The 12,751-nt window shown below is 34.8% G+C and overlaps 1 protein-coding gene across 2 annotated transcripts in view; it reads right to left on the reverse strand.

Annotated features, from left to right (window-relative positions):
• Nucleotides 1-12,751, reverse strand: part of LOC150108836 (putative receptor-type tyrosine-protein phosphatase mosPTP-1) — a 902,991-nt gene that overhangs the window by 133,965 nt on the left and 756,275 nt on the right. For both annotated transcript variants that reach the window (XR_016549344.1, XM_090403658.1), the window contains exon 15: nt 10,216-10,295. Coding sequence is in view for 1 of the 2 variants with exons in the window: in XM_090403658.1 (XP_090259784.1) it covers nt 10,216-10,295 (80 nt within the window). In the remaining variant the exon portion in view is untranslated. The remainder of the gene's footprint in view (nt 1-10,215; nt 10,296-12,751) is intronic.

Consider the following 12,751-nt stretch of genomic DNA (forward strand, 5'->3'; position numbering starts at 1 on the left):
AAAACAATGGACCTTCTTTAACCAGACGACACCACCAACCAGCATGTAATCCATAGTGTTGTACCATCATTTTGAGTTATGGTTTAAGCCAATAAGAATACAATTTGGTCAGCTACATCCCAAATTGTCAGCCCATCCTCGTTTGTTCGGTATTCAGATAGATACCCAACAGGGTGCACCACAAGAAGGTGAGGACTGGACACTAGGTCGGAAGCACTGGTTGCTTCTCTGCATTCCCAAAAAGGCCATGTGGAAGTCTTCCCCTAGTAATCTAGCCTTGATCCTTAAGCATCCCCGATAAATATCAAATTACATTAAATTCCACACAGCGAGAGAGAAATTATCATTTTGAATTGTTCAAAATAGCAAAAAGAGCAATGCTGCTATTTGATACAGATGTCTGGTGGGAACAATGCAGAAATCAGTACGCTGGAGTGATTATGGATTTATAGTGACGACAGAGAGAGTGAGATTTTTAAATCACTCATATTTTATTCTCAGTTTTTTGGAGCCTATGGAATCTTTCTTCGGCAAAGTGCACCTGATCCAAATCGTTCTGGGTAGTGTGACTCTTCACGAGATGCATGACATTACATATGCCTGAAAAGAGGGTGTGTTGTTTATTAAGAGATATTAGATAAATTGATGTGAGGTCAACTGTCTCTATTAGAAGTAGCCTAGTCATGAAAATCTTTCACATTCAAACTTTAGTCTGCTCATGCTCTGGTAAAATAAGAATGAAAGCACTATAATTTGTTTCATTACATATACAGTTTTGTATTTATTATATAGCTATTATATATATATATATATATATATATATATATATATATATATATATATCCCACTGATGAGACCTCAATAAAGGTCAAAACCGGTCTGGGTAGTGGCCCCTTGCCTTTAATACATAGCATCATACATCTCCTCCAGGATATGTGCTGTGCATTAAGGGTAAATATTAAGAATAGTGATCAGAGCTTATTCTACCTTTACCACGAGTTGCCTTGGACTTGTACTACGTGCAGTGTTAGCTAGACTTGTCTGTTTGCTTACTTGGGAAATGGAGTAAAAAACCAGGTTTATATTTAAAATAACTTGGTATCTTTAACATATATTATACCCAAGGTTAAAAAACAAAAAAAACTTTCTACATATATATATATATATATATATATTTTAAAATGTATTATTTATTTTTTGATAATCTTTGTATTTTGCTATTAACAAATGATTATTTTGGTATTTTAAGACAGGAATAAAATCTCCATTAATGGTATCACAGTACAAGTATCTTGTTCTTCTAAAGTGATACTATCTGTTATTAAAAGAATTGAAACTTGAACCCAGTCAGAATGTGTGTGTGTACTATGGACACAATTTTCTCTTACGACTAAAACCGTCTAAATTCAAAATTTCGTTAAATTCCATCATTCCACCAAACAAGAGATGAATTATTAAAATTTCAAATTCTTCTGAAAATAAAAACAGATAAAACTATAATGAGGAAAAAAAAAAAAAAGCACTTTCAACCAGTCTACTTAAGACAGAAAATTAGGCTTGTTTATGCAAACCAAATTGTCTGCATAAACACAGGCTGAAATGTGTTGAATTTTTGATAGCTGATATGTCACTGTTTTTGATATCAAATAAGGGAAACAGATTTGTTAGAAACATCATTTAATAAATTTAAAATATTCAAAGAATGTCAAAATTTATACTGTACTTTACGATAGACTGTAGACAAAATTTTATTTTTGCCCAGTTTTGTGACTGGGATTTAGTTTCAGTTAGATCATTTCAGTTAGAAATGATCTAACTGAAACCAGAACTGAAATGACTTGATAAATTTTAGCATAGGTCACAAATACCAAATTTTATTTAACATTCATCCATCCAAGGCTAAATTTTGCCACTAAAAATTATCTAATTAAAACACATGGGCACATTCTAGTGTACTTCTTAAAAAAATCATACATCATCATCATCATCAAATTTCTGATATGTAGCATCCAAGAGTGTACAGGATATTATGATGATTCTACATAATTAAGTTTGTCATTACTAACCTGCTATCAATAATTTTCTTCATAATTATTTTTCTTCAGTTAACATGAAAAAACAGAAGAGATAAGTAACACTATTTACTTAAGGCCATATATTTCAGCCTGAATATTTGGCCATCATCAGTGGCAACAAGAGTTAATTACAAAGTAGAATGTGAACAATGGATCGTTTTTTTTTTTTTTAAATAGCTAATGAATCTATTGTTCATGTTCTACTTTGTAATTAACTATTATCACATATATTTGGGTGAGGTCAAGGGAAATGTATTATATTTTATATATAATATATTTGAAAAATATATATAATGTAGGCCATATATATTTCAGCCTGTAATATTCAGGCCTTAAATAAATACTATTATTTATGCCTTGCGATTTTTCCTGTTAACTGAAAAAAACCTATAATGGCACAAGTATCTCCTAAACAACTCAAACTATTTTGTTACCTGTAAGGATTGTAATACTGTCATTTTCTAAGCTTGTCTTCTAAGGTATTTCTACCTGCATCAGTCACTTAAGATATTGGCATTCCTTTGAGTCTTTTTTCCCCTTGATATCCTGGTATCAAACACCTGTTTTGAAAACCTTTCATCTCCTATTCTGTTTAATTATTAACTCTGCTCATACACTACTGAATGCTAACAACATCAAATTCTTTTATAATATCCTCATCTTTCATATGATCCTGCCACTGATGTCATCTGTTTACTCCCTTAAGTTTTCTCAGATATTTGTATTCTCTAGTCATCATCTATTATTTCTAATCTAACTCTCAGATCCATAAATTAAAATTAGTTTAAACATTGCACTGTATACTAGTGAATAGCACATGTTCAATTTTGTTAGGAATCCTGCAGACTTATGCTTCTAATAAATCAAATAAATATAACATTATCTACATAAAGTAATGAGCGGAGATTAAATCTGAGATGTCACTTTCCTTCATAATGTGATCCATATAGATGATGAATAACACTGGACATAATGTGCAACTTTAACAATATTGATTTAACATCAAACCATCTTCCTGTATCTCCTTCTATTCTAATTGCTGACTTAACAACTCAAATGTACACTGCTTGGAAAGAAGTCAATGGACACCATAGTATGAGGAACATACAGCCAATGGCACCCACCTTAATAAGATGTATGTAAGCCCTCCTTTCACTGCAATGACTACAGCAATCCAACACGGCACACTTTCCACAAGCATATGATAGTGATCAATGGGAATTTTGGACTATTCTTCCTGTAGTATTCCACAATAGTCCAGGACCTCATGTAATGAGGTCCTGAACTATTGTGGGGCAGATTTCCCTTGACCTCACCCAATGGTCCAGTTCATCCCAGAGATGTTCAAATGGGGGGAGATCAGATCTCTGTGAAGGTCAGTCAAAGTGTGGTGACATTCATGTCTACAAACCACACAATTACAGCAGCAACCTTATGACATAGTGCATTGTCTTGCTGAAAGAGACAATAGTCAGTTCCATAGAAATGCCACAAAGTAGGAAGCATTGCATCGTCTAAAATGTTCAGATGCCCTTCAGAGTTCAATGGTTCGTAGCACCGCAAACAGAGATGTGAGGCCAAACCAGGAAAAACAGGACCATACCATGACCACCACCTCCAAATTTCATAGTTAGAGTTACACACTCTGGTAAGAGACATTCAATGGGCATCTGCCACACCTGTCTATATACTGAGGTAGAGGATGTAGCATGATTTATCACTCAATAACACAGCTTTCCAAGTTTCCATGTCCTGCACCACTGAAGATGACACTGCATGTTGGTTCAGGTAATGTGAGGATTGCATACTGCAGTCCTCGCATGGAAATCCATGTTGTTAGCCTCAGTTCTGAATGTTTTTGTGCAGATTTATGTTCTATTCGATGCCCAGAACTCCACATTGAATGTGTCAGCTGATGAATGGCATTTTTTACATATTATCCTTCATAGCATCCTGTGGTCACGTTCGGTGAGTGTGGTGGGTCATCTACTGCAGAGTGCACTTGCAGTCGACTCCGTGTGCATCCATCTCAGTACGGTATCACTGATTGCTGAACTGGATGGCCCAGTTCATCAACAATTTGCTAAACAGATAGGCCTACAACATGGCATACTATCACAAGGCCTCTTTCAAACTCCATCAGTTCCCTTCTCCCAGCCATTTCACCTGGGCAAAGTTGCACCGAATTGGGAGCATTATATTCCTCCAATTCATACCGGCTACAAACACACAACTTGTTTCATGGCATGATGCACTATGCTAATGGGGGGGTTCCATTGACTTTTTTCTAAGTAGTGTAGATTGTGTACTGCTCAACATAATGTCCCATTTATATTATATTAACTGTAATGTTTTTGAACAGCTTTTCCAGATCTACCAAACTTAAATACAGAACCTGCACATTCGCATGATTTCTCAACTATTTGTGTGAAAATATCATCCTGATCATCCTATTTGGCCTGAACCTAGTTTGTTCTTCTCCAAGCTTCCTTTAATAAGCTAGAATGTAAAAATTATAGAACAATTGCCTTGATAAGTCACCTTGGTAAAGTGATGATGATCATATTGACAGAAAGATTGAAAACACAACTGGAAGCATACCTTGCAGACGAGCAAGCAGGATTTAGGAAGGATAGCACTACAATTCAACAGATTTTGACAATGAGGTTAATAGCAGAAAAAGCTAGGAGAAAAAACAAAAACATATATACTTGCTTTGTTGACTTTCAGAAAGCATTTGACAGTATTGACCAGAAAGTGACATTAGCAGTTCTGGAATCCTATGGAATTGATAAAAAACTAATAGCTATATTAAAAGATGTTTACCAGAATGCAGTTGCAGCAGTTAGAATAGGTGATGATTTGGGGAAATGGTTTAAAACAAGCAGAGGTACTAGACAGGGAGACCCAATATCACCAAGCATTTTCATCGCAAATTTAGAAAGAGCAATGGATAAAATGAAAGAAGATGCCAAAGGAATATCTGTACACAGAATGAGAATTAACAATCTGAAATTTGCAGATGACATTGTTATTATCGAAGAAGACAAAAGAGAACTACAAAAAACACTGAAACTGTTAAATGAGGAAGGGAAGATATTTGGACTTGTTATGAACTTTGAAAAAACAAAGACAATGGCATTTGGTGAGAAGAACATGAAACAAAAGATACAAGTGGATGGAACTGATATAGTAAATGTAGAACAATTCACATATTTGGGAAGTAAAATGATTTGGACTGTAAAAAAGAAATAAAGATCAGGATTGCAAAGGGAAGAACAAATCTGAAGGCCATGGATAACATCTGGAAAAGTAAAGTGATCAGTCTGCAAACAAAACTAAGAGTATTTGAAACATGCATCTTCAGTGGTGTACTGTACAGATCTGAAACGTGGGTAATAAATAAGGAATCAAGAAAAAGAATTTTGTCATTTGAAAGAACTTGTTACAGGAAGATTCTAAGAATAGGATGGGTACAGAAAATCACCAATGAAGAGCTCTATCAGAAGATACAACCAAAACAGAATCTAATGCAGAAGATTATAAAATGGAAGCTGCAATTATTTGGACACATCTGTAGAATGAGTGAGGACCGGAAGATAAAGACATTTATGTTTGGTATTTTGGATGGTTTAAACAGAAGAGGTAGACCATACAGAGAATGGATAGACGATATAAAAGACTGGTGTGGAATGGGTGTACAAAAACTGCGACTGTGCACTGGACAAAGAAAGGTGGAAGAAGATAGTGAAACAGGCATCAGACATCAACGGGCAATGAGCCCATGATTTGTGATGATGAAGCTTCCTTTCTACAATTTTTCTTTGAATAAATTTTTATCAGAAACACTCCATAGGGAAATTGTTCTGTACTTCTCACATTGTGTATTTTCCTGTATATTTACTGATATGTGCTCCTGACTGCATTTCTCTTGAATATTTTCTCTTGAATTTCTCACATTGAACATTTCTCTTGAATTTTTAAAAAAATTGCTAAAGCAGTGACACCATGCTGTCACTGCTTTAGCAATTTTTTTAAAGTCCAATCATCTAGAATATCTTTATCTTCAGTTTTCATGTCACTTATTATATATGATTCTTTTTATAGTACTCTTTCCTCCATTTCAAAGCTTTTTCCATTGCCTCCAGAATATTCTGTCACGTTCTTGATATTTTCTATGTTCTTACCACAGTCTTCTCTTGATCTCTGTTTATCTAGTTTTACATGGCACTTTGTTTTCTTATATTTTCTCTGTATTCTCTCAGAGCAAAAACTCACTTACATGCCAGGAAGTGTTGATACTTTCTTCATTTACTTCACTGCCTCTTTAATTTCCTGTGTCCACCAAGGTGGTCTGATTTTCTAATGAATTTCCAAGCTTAGGTCCATGGTTTCAAGAACTCTCATTTTTTCTTGAATAATATCTGTGTATTTGAGTCTACAATTCATCTCGTAAGGCTGCTCAACTCTGTTTCTTTTTTTTAAACTTTTCTTCTCAATACGATATTCAATTTTATTCTGCTCAAAACTAAAGGGTGATCACTTCTTATTTCAAATCCTCTGCATACTCTTGTATCATGAATGCATGATGGTATAACTGCCACCTCATTAATAACATAACATTAACATAACATGGTCAATGAGACTTTTATTTCTTGCATCTTTTCTCAATGTGAATTCATGCACATCTTTATGCTGAACTTGGTGATAACTAGTCTAATGGGTACTTATTATTATTATTATCTTTGATCTTTTCTCCAAATTTCCTCCCAAAAAATTATGTATGTCTGGTATGTATGTATGTCAGCCATACATTTATGTATGGCTGACATACAAAGAAATTTATGTATGTTATTTACCAGACTGCTGTTTAGATTTTGAAGGACAAATTTTTCCCTTTTTCTATGTCAAATGCCTTTTGTAATGTCCCAAAAAATTCCTCTATTTCTTCCTTAGTAGAGCCTTGTGTCATCATCAATTTCTCAATTCTGATATTTACTCACATTACTCTACTGATATTGCCTGTCAGTGTTGAATACCGTAGTAACTCCTTTTTCCCTGATCATTACTGCTTGAATACAACATTGTATTGTTGCTTAGAAAAATCTCACTTAATTCTATCTTCTTTTGCTAATACCTATTATGCCAATTTGGCACTTATCAAATTCTTCTGCTGGTTACATTTATTTTTTGTTGATGCTTCTTATGTTGATGATGCCAATCTTGAACTCTTCTAATGTTGAGTTGGGATTTGTCCTGGCCTGACTTTATGCTGTTTGCTCGATTCCCTGATGAAAACAACAGGGGACTTGTTTAACTGGGGACATCTTAGCTGGCATGAAATTTTGTCACATTGTATCATGGTTTAAGCCAATAAGAATACAATTTGGATGGCTAATCCCAAACTGCCAGTCCATCCACATGTGTTTGGTATTCGGGCAGATATCTACTAATAGGGCACCACAAGAAGGTGCCCTATTCACATCAGGTCAGAAGCCCTGGTTGGCTCTCTGCATTCCTTAAAAGGCTATGCAGAAGTTCAATGTTTCCCTCACAGTTACCCAGCTTTGATCCTTAAGCACCCCTGTACCATTTAGTTTTATGTTAAATAAAACTAATAGTGCATGCTGTTTTTTTTTCTTCTTTTTTTTCTAGTAGATGTTTCCAGTCTCATATTGATGACCGGGGTGCACAAGAAGGTGAGGATCTGATATTAGAAGCCCTGGTTGGTTCTCTGCATTCCTTAAAAGGCAATGTGGAAGTTTCCTCCTGGTTCTCCAGCTTTGAGTCTTAAGCACCTCCTGAACTATTAGTTTTCTGTCAAAGAGCTGTTGGAAAGGGAATAATTTTTTCAAAGGTTCTTCACAAGAGCAAATAGTTAGAGATATTGTTAATTTGTGATTAATTTTCAGATCATTAACTGACTTTGGGAATACAATATAAACTCCCTTTTGCCAAGCCTCTAGAAATTCATTCTCATAACAATCCTGTTGAAAAGGTAGAGAGCAGCTGATCCATGGAAGATGGTGACAGATATTTGACTACCTCATAATGGTTGCTCATTGTGCATCCAATCTGTTGCGGCATCAAAAAGAATGTGCAGTATATCTTCCCTTTGTTTTCTAAATTTCATCACATACCTCTTTGGTATTGTTCTCTCATTCTGAATTCTATCATGGTTTGTGAAATGTCCAGTAATACACACTTTGTAATATGATTCACTGCTTTCTTGATAGAGAGGGAGCTAGCTGTTGCAGAATCAAATTCTGCTGAAGATGAGAATCCATTTTCCATCATGAATATCATGATGAAATATATAATTGACAAGGAGTAAATGGTTTATTCCCCCCCCCCTCCTTTTAATCTCCTCTAGTGAGATGCTGACTAAATCATACCATTCAGGGATGATGTGAATGTAAGAAGGTTGGAAAGAGTCATATATGTTCTTTTCCTCTCTAGACATATTTTAGTGTTACTTTCTCAGTATAAAAGCTTTTTCAATTGGAAGTAGTGGTGGTACATGTTCTCTTCACCTTCTGATACACAATATTTGGGATGACCGAGTTTCTGGGCCCAACAGCCACATAGAATGTTCCCAATGTTTGGGATCCACAAGATATTTTCTAAAAAAATTTAATTATCAAAAACACAATACAGGCATTGTGTTTTTTCCACTCATTTTAAATTTGTATAATATTTTCGGTTGTCTGCTGTAGGCCATTCGATTTAAATGTTCTATCAATTTCTGTTTATACTGTCTTATGTAGTAATTAATTGGTTTTATATTTAGGGATTATAAAATTTCTTCATTTGTTTTATTGTCTCACTTAGTGCAGGTGAGTCAATTCAAATTTTGTTTTTTGTATTTATTTGCATTATGGGAAAAATGGCATTTGTATTTATATGTATAATATTTTATGTATGTTATTACTGTATATGTATTTATTAATGTGAAAAATATTATACACATGAATTTTTGTCTTTTATGAAAATTGCCTTGAGAACCACATGCAGCTTGCGAGCTGGGATCTGGCAGCTGCTGTTTTGAATCTTTCTAATCCTTTTAATTTTGGCATATCTAAGCTGAAATAAAAAGGAGTGGCTTCATTTGCTGACAATTCTAAAGATTGAATGATGCAACCAGTAGAGGTCACATCATGCAACAATTTCTGCATCAAATATGGAGTACTCTTGTTTCTTATAGCGATTCAATTGTCCTGATACTTTCCACTCAATTGGTACAAAACGGAAGGGGAAGCTTTATTTGCAAACTTTTATGTTTTATGGGTTGTATCAATCAACTGTTTTCAACTAAATTTGGAATATTGTTTTTTTTTAAGTTGCTGGGGTTCTATGGGAACTGCAGCATAATCGGAGCAAAATAATTGGTGGGACTGTAGAAAAGTGATAAAGTGAAATGCACAGACCACTAAGGGTTACATTGTTCAACCAATTTCACCCAGTTACTCTTTTGACTATTTCCTCCATTTCATTAAAAAAAAAAAAAATCTCATAAAACTACATTTCAGAATGTATATGCATGAACCAAATATTCAGAAAGCTGGAGATTGTTGAAATTTTGAAGCAGCTAGTGTAGCACAGATGACATTCTTTTACTAGTAAATTTTATTGTAATTTTTCCTCTCAATTTGGGTATTTCCACAACAGCAGCAACAACAAATAATATAAAATAATAATGTGCAAGTAAATTGCAGATAACTTTCTGCTTTCTCAGAATTTGGTACATTCTTACATGTGGAATGCCATTTTCCTTGTTATTTTTATTTGGTTGTACAAAATATTGCATCTTCCTCTGAAAATAAAATAAAAGAGACAATTAATCCCATTATAAGATTAAAAACTGGATTCCTGACTTCTGGGACTTGGTATAACAGATGTTAAATTAAATGGAGCAATAAGCATTCCTTGTTTGTTTAGCTACTGAACACAAAAGCAAGAGAGCAAAAGTTTATCAGGAGTGAGTTATATCATCAAGTTATTACCGTAATAACTACGTAACAAAATATCTCATCACACCTGAAATAAAGCAGAAATGATTTGCAATATAAGTTTTAGTCATTCCACACTTATTTAAATTTAAGTAATATAAGGATAAAGCTACTTGAACAAAATAACTCACATCAATATAATTGGCATTGACATAATCTGTACATTTCTTCTGACCAAGAATAGGTTTTAGGCAAACTCGGGTATGGTCATCTGCAAAATAAAGGTGTATATACATATACATATATTTGTTTGTTTCTTGTGATCAAACCAATCATACTGTTTATCATACTATAAAAAATAAAATTGAAACCATAATCTACACTTACATACTACCTCAACATTGTCATTTTATAAATATCAGTGCATCTGAGAACCATGCAAATGCCTATTTACTTGCAGCCCATCTATATAATGAGTATGCTGCACCCACCAACTGTTTAATTATGTTTAATAAATTAACTGATAAGAAGCATTTGAAAAAAAAAATGTTTGCTTCTAATGCTTAATGCCTGGTGAATGCTTTTTTCATTAGCTGCTACAATTTTGCATAAGTGGTATAAGTGACCAATGTTCCTTCTAATTTTTGCTGGCCTGTATGCACATGGGCTTCCAGTCTCCAATTCAATGTGTGTGGTATCCCAGCCTGTACTCAGAACAGTGAAAGTCACAAGCCACAAACTCTTAATTTCATATGCTTAAAATTGGTGACATTATAGTTGTTAAACGATCTTGTACAGTGCATGCTAAATATTTCTATGAAAGCAAACTAAATGCTTACTTCTTCAACTACTTAAATACTGCTTATAGACATAGCTTGTTTATAAACTTTGTTTTTAATTGTCAATTTTTAGGGAAAGACACAATGTATACTGTTATATTAATTAAAAAACTAATTAATACTTCCTATATTTTGGTAATGTTACATTACCATCTTCAGGGAACATAAAATTAATAACATGTGCATGCAGGCACTAACATTGAACAAATATGGCTGAAGACAACAACTGAAGTCGGTCCTAGAGTCCTAAAAGGTGCCACCTAGTGGGCTAAAAGAATGCAAGCTTCCCATATTTGGGGCAGTCTCATGCATCCAAATTTGTTGAGGTTTGGGGAGTTTTTTTAGAGCTGAGGCTGATTGCAGGAATAATCTCTCATATTTATTCTTGCTGCGGTGTAGTAAGGTAGCTTTCTTCCAGCGTATTTTGTGTGCAAAGCATGGTCAGCAAGTCCTGAGTGGCTGTATTGGTGGAAAAGGATATAATGGCACCTTTTAGGTGCTATTATATCCTTTTAGGACTCTAGGACCGATTTCAGTTGTTGTCTTCAGTCATATTTGTTCAGTGTTAGTGCCTGCATGCACATATCATTAATTTTATGTTCCCTGAAGATGGAAATGTAACATTACCGAAATATAGCAAGTATTAATCAAAGTCTTTTAATTAATATAACATTATACATTGTCTTTCCCTAAAAGTTGACAGTTATGTATCACAAACTTTTAAGTTTATCTACAAGAAAAACTATTTTTTTTTCTTTTTTATGTTGAGCCCACACACAAGAGATTGGTTAATCAACCTAAAGTATGTTAGTACCATGTATGGATAGTGGGTTGGGAAAGGGGAAACTTGTTTACATTTGATTTAAAAGCCTGTATATTGTGTTCCTTGGGAAACACACCAGGGAAAGATTGTTCCACAACAGAGCAGTAGCAGGGATGAAGGAGGAGCAAAAAAACACGTTCTATGGATTTCAAGATATTGGAAGTTTTTTTTTTCCCACTTGGTTAGACTATAATAAATTTATTGTAATCCTTTATCCAAGTGTAAGCAAACAAAGTTTGCACCTGAAGTATCTTCAGGACTGAGACAACTCATGGTAAAGGTAGACCAAGCTCTCATCAATCCTTGTCTCAGTATCTCCCATAATGCAAAGCACATCTTCTTGCGGACATGTATAATGCTATGCATTAAGGGAAGGGCCACTACCCAGACCGGTTTCGACCTTTATTGAATGTTCAAGTACAGGTCAAACTCCAAAAACTCAGCATTGTTCACCTCATTGTTCACCTGGTTGGCTCTACACCGTGGCAGGCTCACCCCACCACCAAGCAGAGCAGCTCATTTGCTCATATCTCATTTGATGGGTAACAGCAACATCCATGCCTCAGTTAACTTCATGGGCACCAGCATTGCCATTCATTACCCCCACACACACACCCAGGACCTGGGTGACAGCAACAACCAAGCCTCAGTTAAAACTTCATGGGCTACAGCATTGCCATTCATCACCCAAGCTTCCAACCGGTTTCGACACTTTTGTTGAGGTCTCGACAGTGGGAGCCAGATCTAGAAGTAGTGATACTAACGCAGAAGCAATGGAGAAGTCATATTTACCAATATGAGTTGCCAAAGATGTACCACCTTATTATTAAATTACTCTGGATTTAGAGAAAGATGTTGGAAGTTTTTTTCACTTAGTTAGACTATAATAAATTTAGTTTAATCCTTTATCCAAGTAAGTTTGTGCCTGAAGTATCTTCAGGACTGAGGCAACTCGTGGTAAAGGTGGGCCAAGCTCTCATCACTCTTCGTCTCAATATCTCCCATAATCCAAAGCACATCTCCTTGCAGACATATATAATGCAATGCATTAAGGGAAGGGCCACT

Source organism: Typopeltis vanoorti, chromosome 2 (genome assembly GCF_054136105.1).
Source record: "Typopeltis vanoorti isolate ZY-2024b chromosome 2, IOZ_Tvanoo_1.0, whole genome shotgun sequence".
NCBI lineage: Eukaryota > Metazoa > Arthropoda > Arachnida > Uropygi > Thelyphonidae > Typopeltis > Typopeltis vanoorti.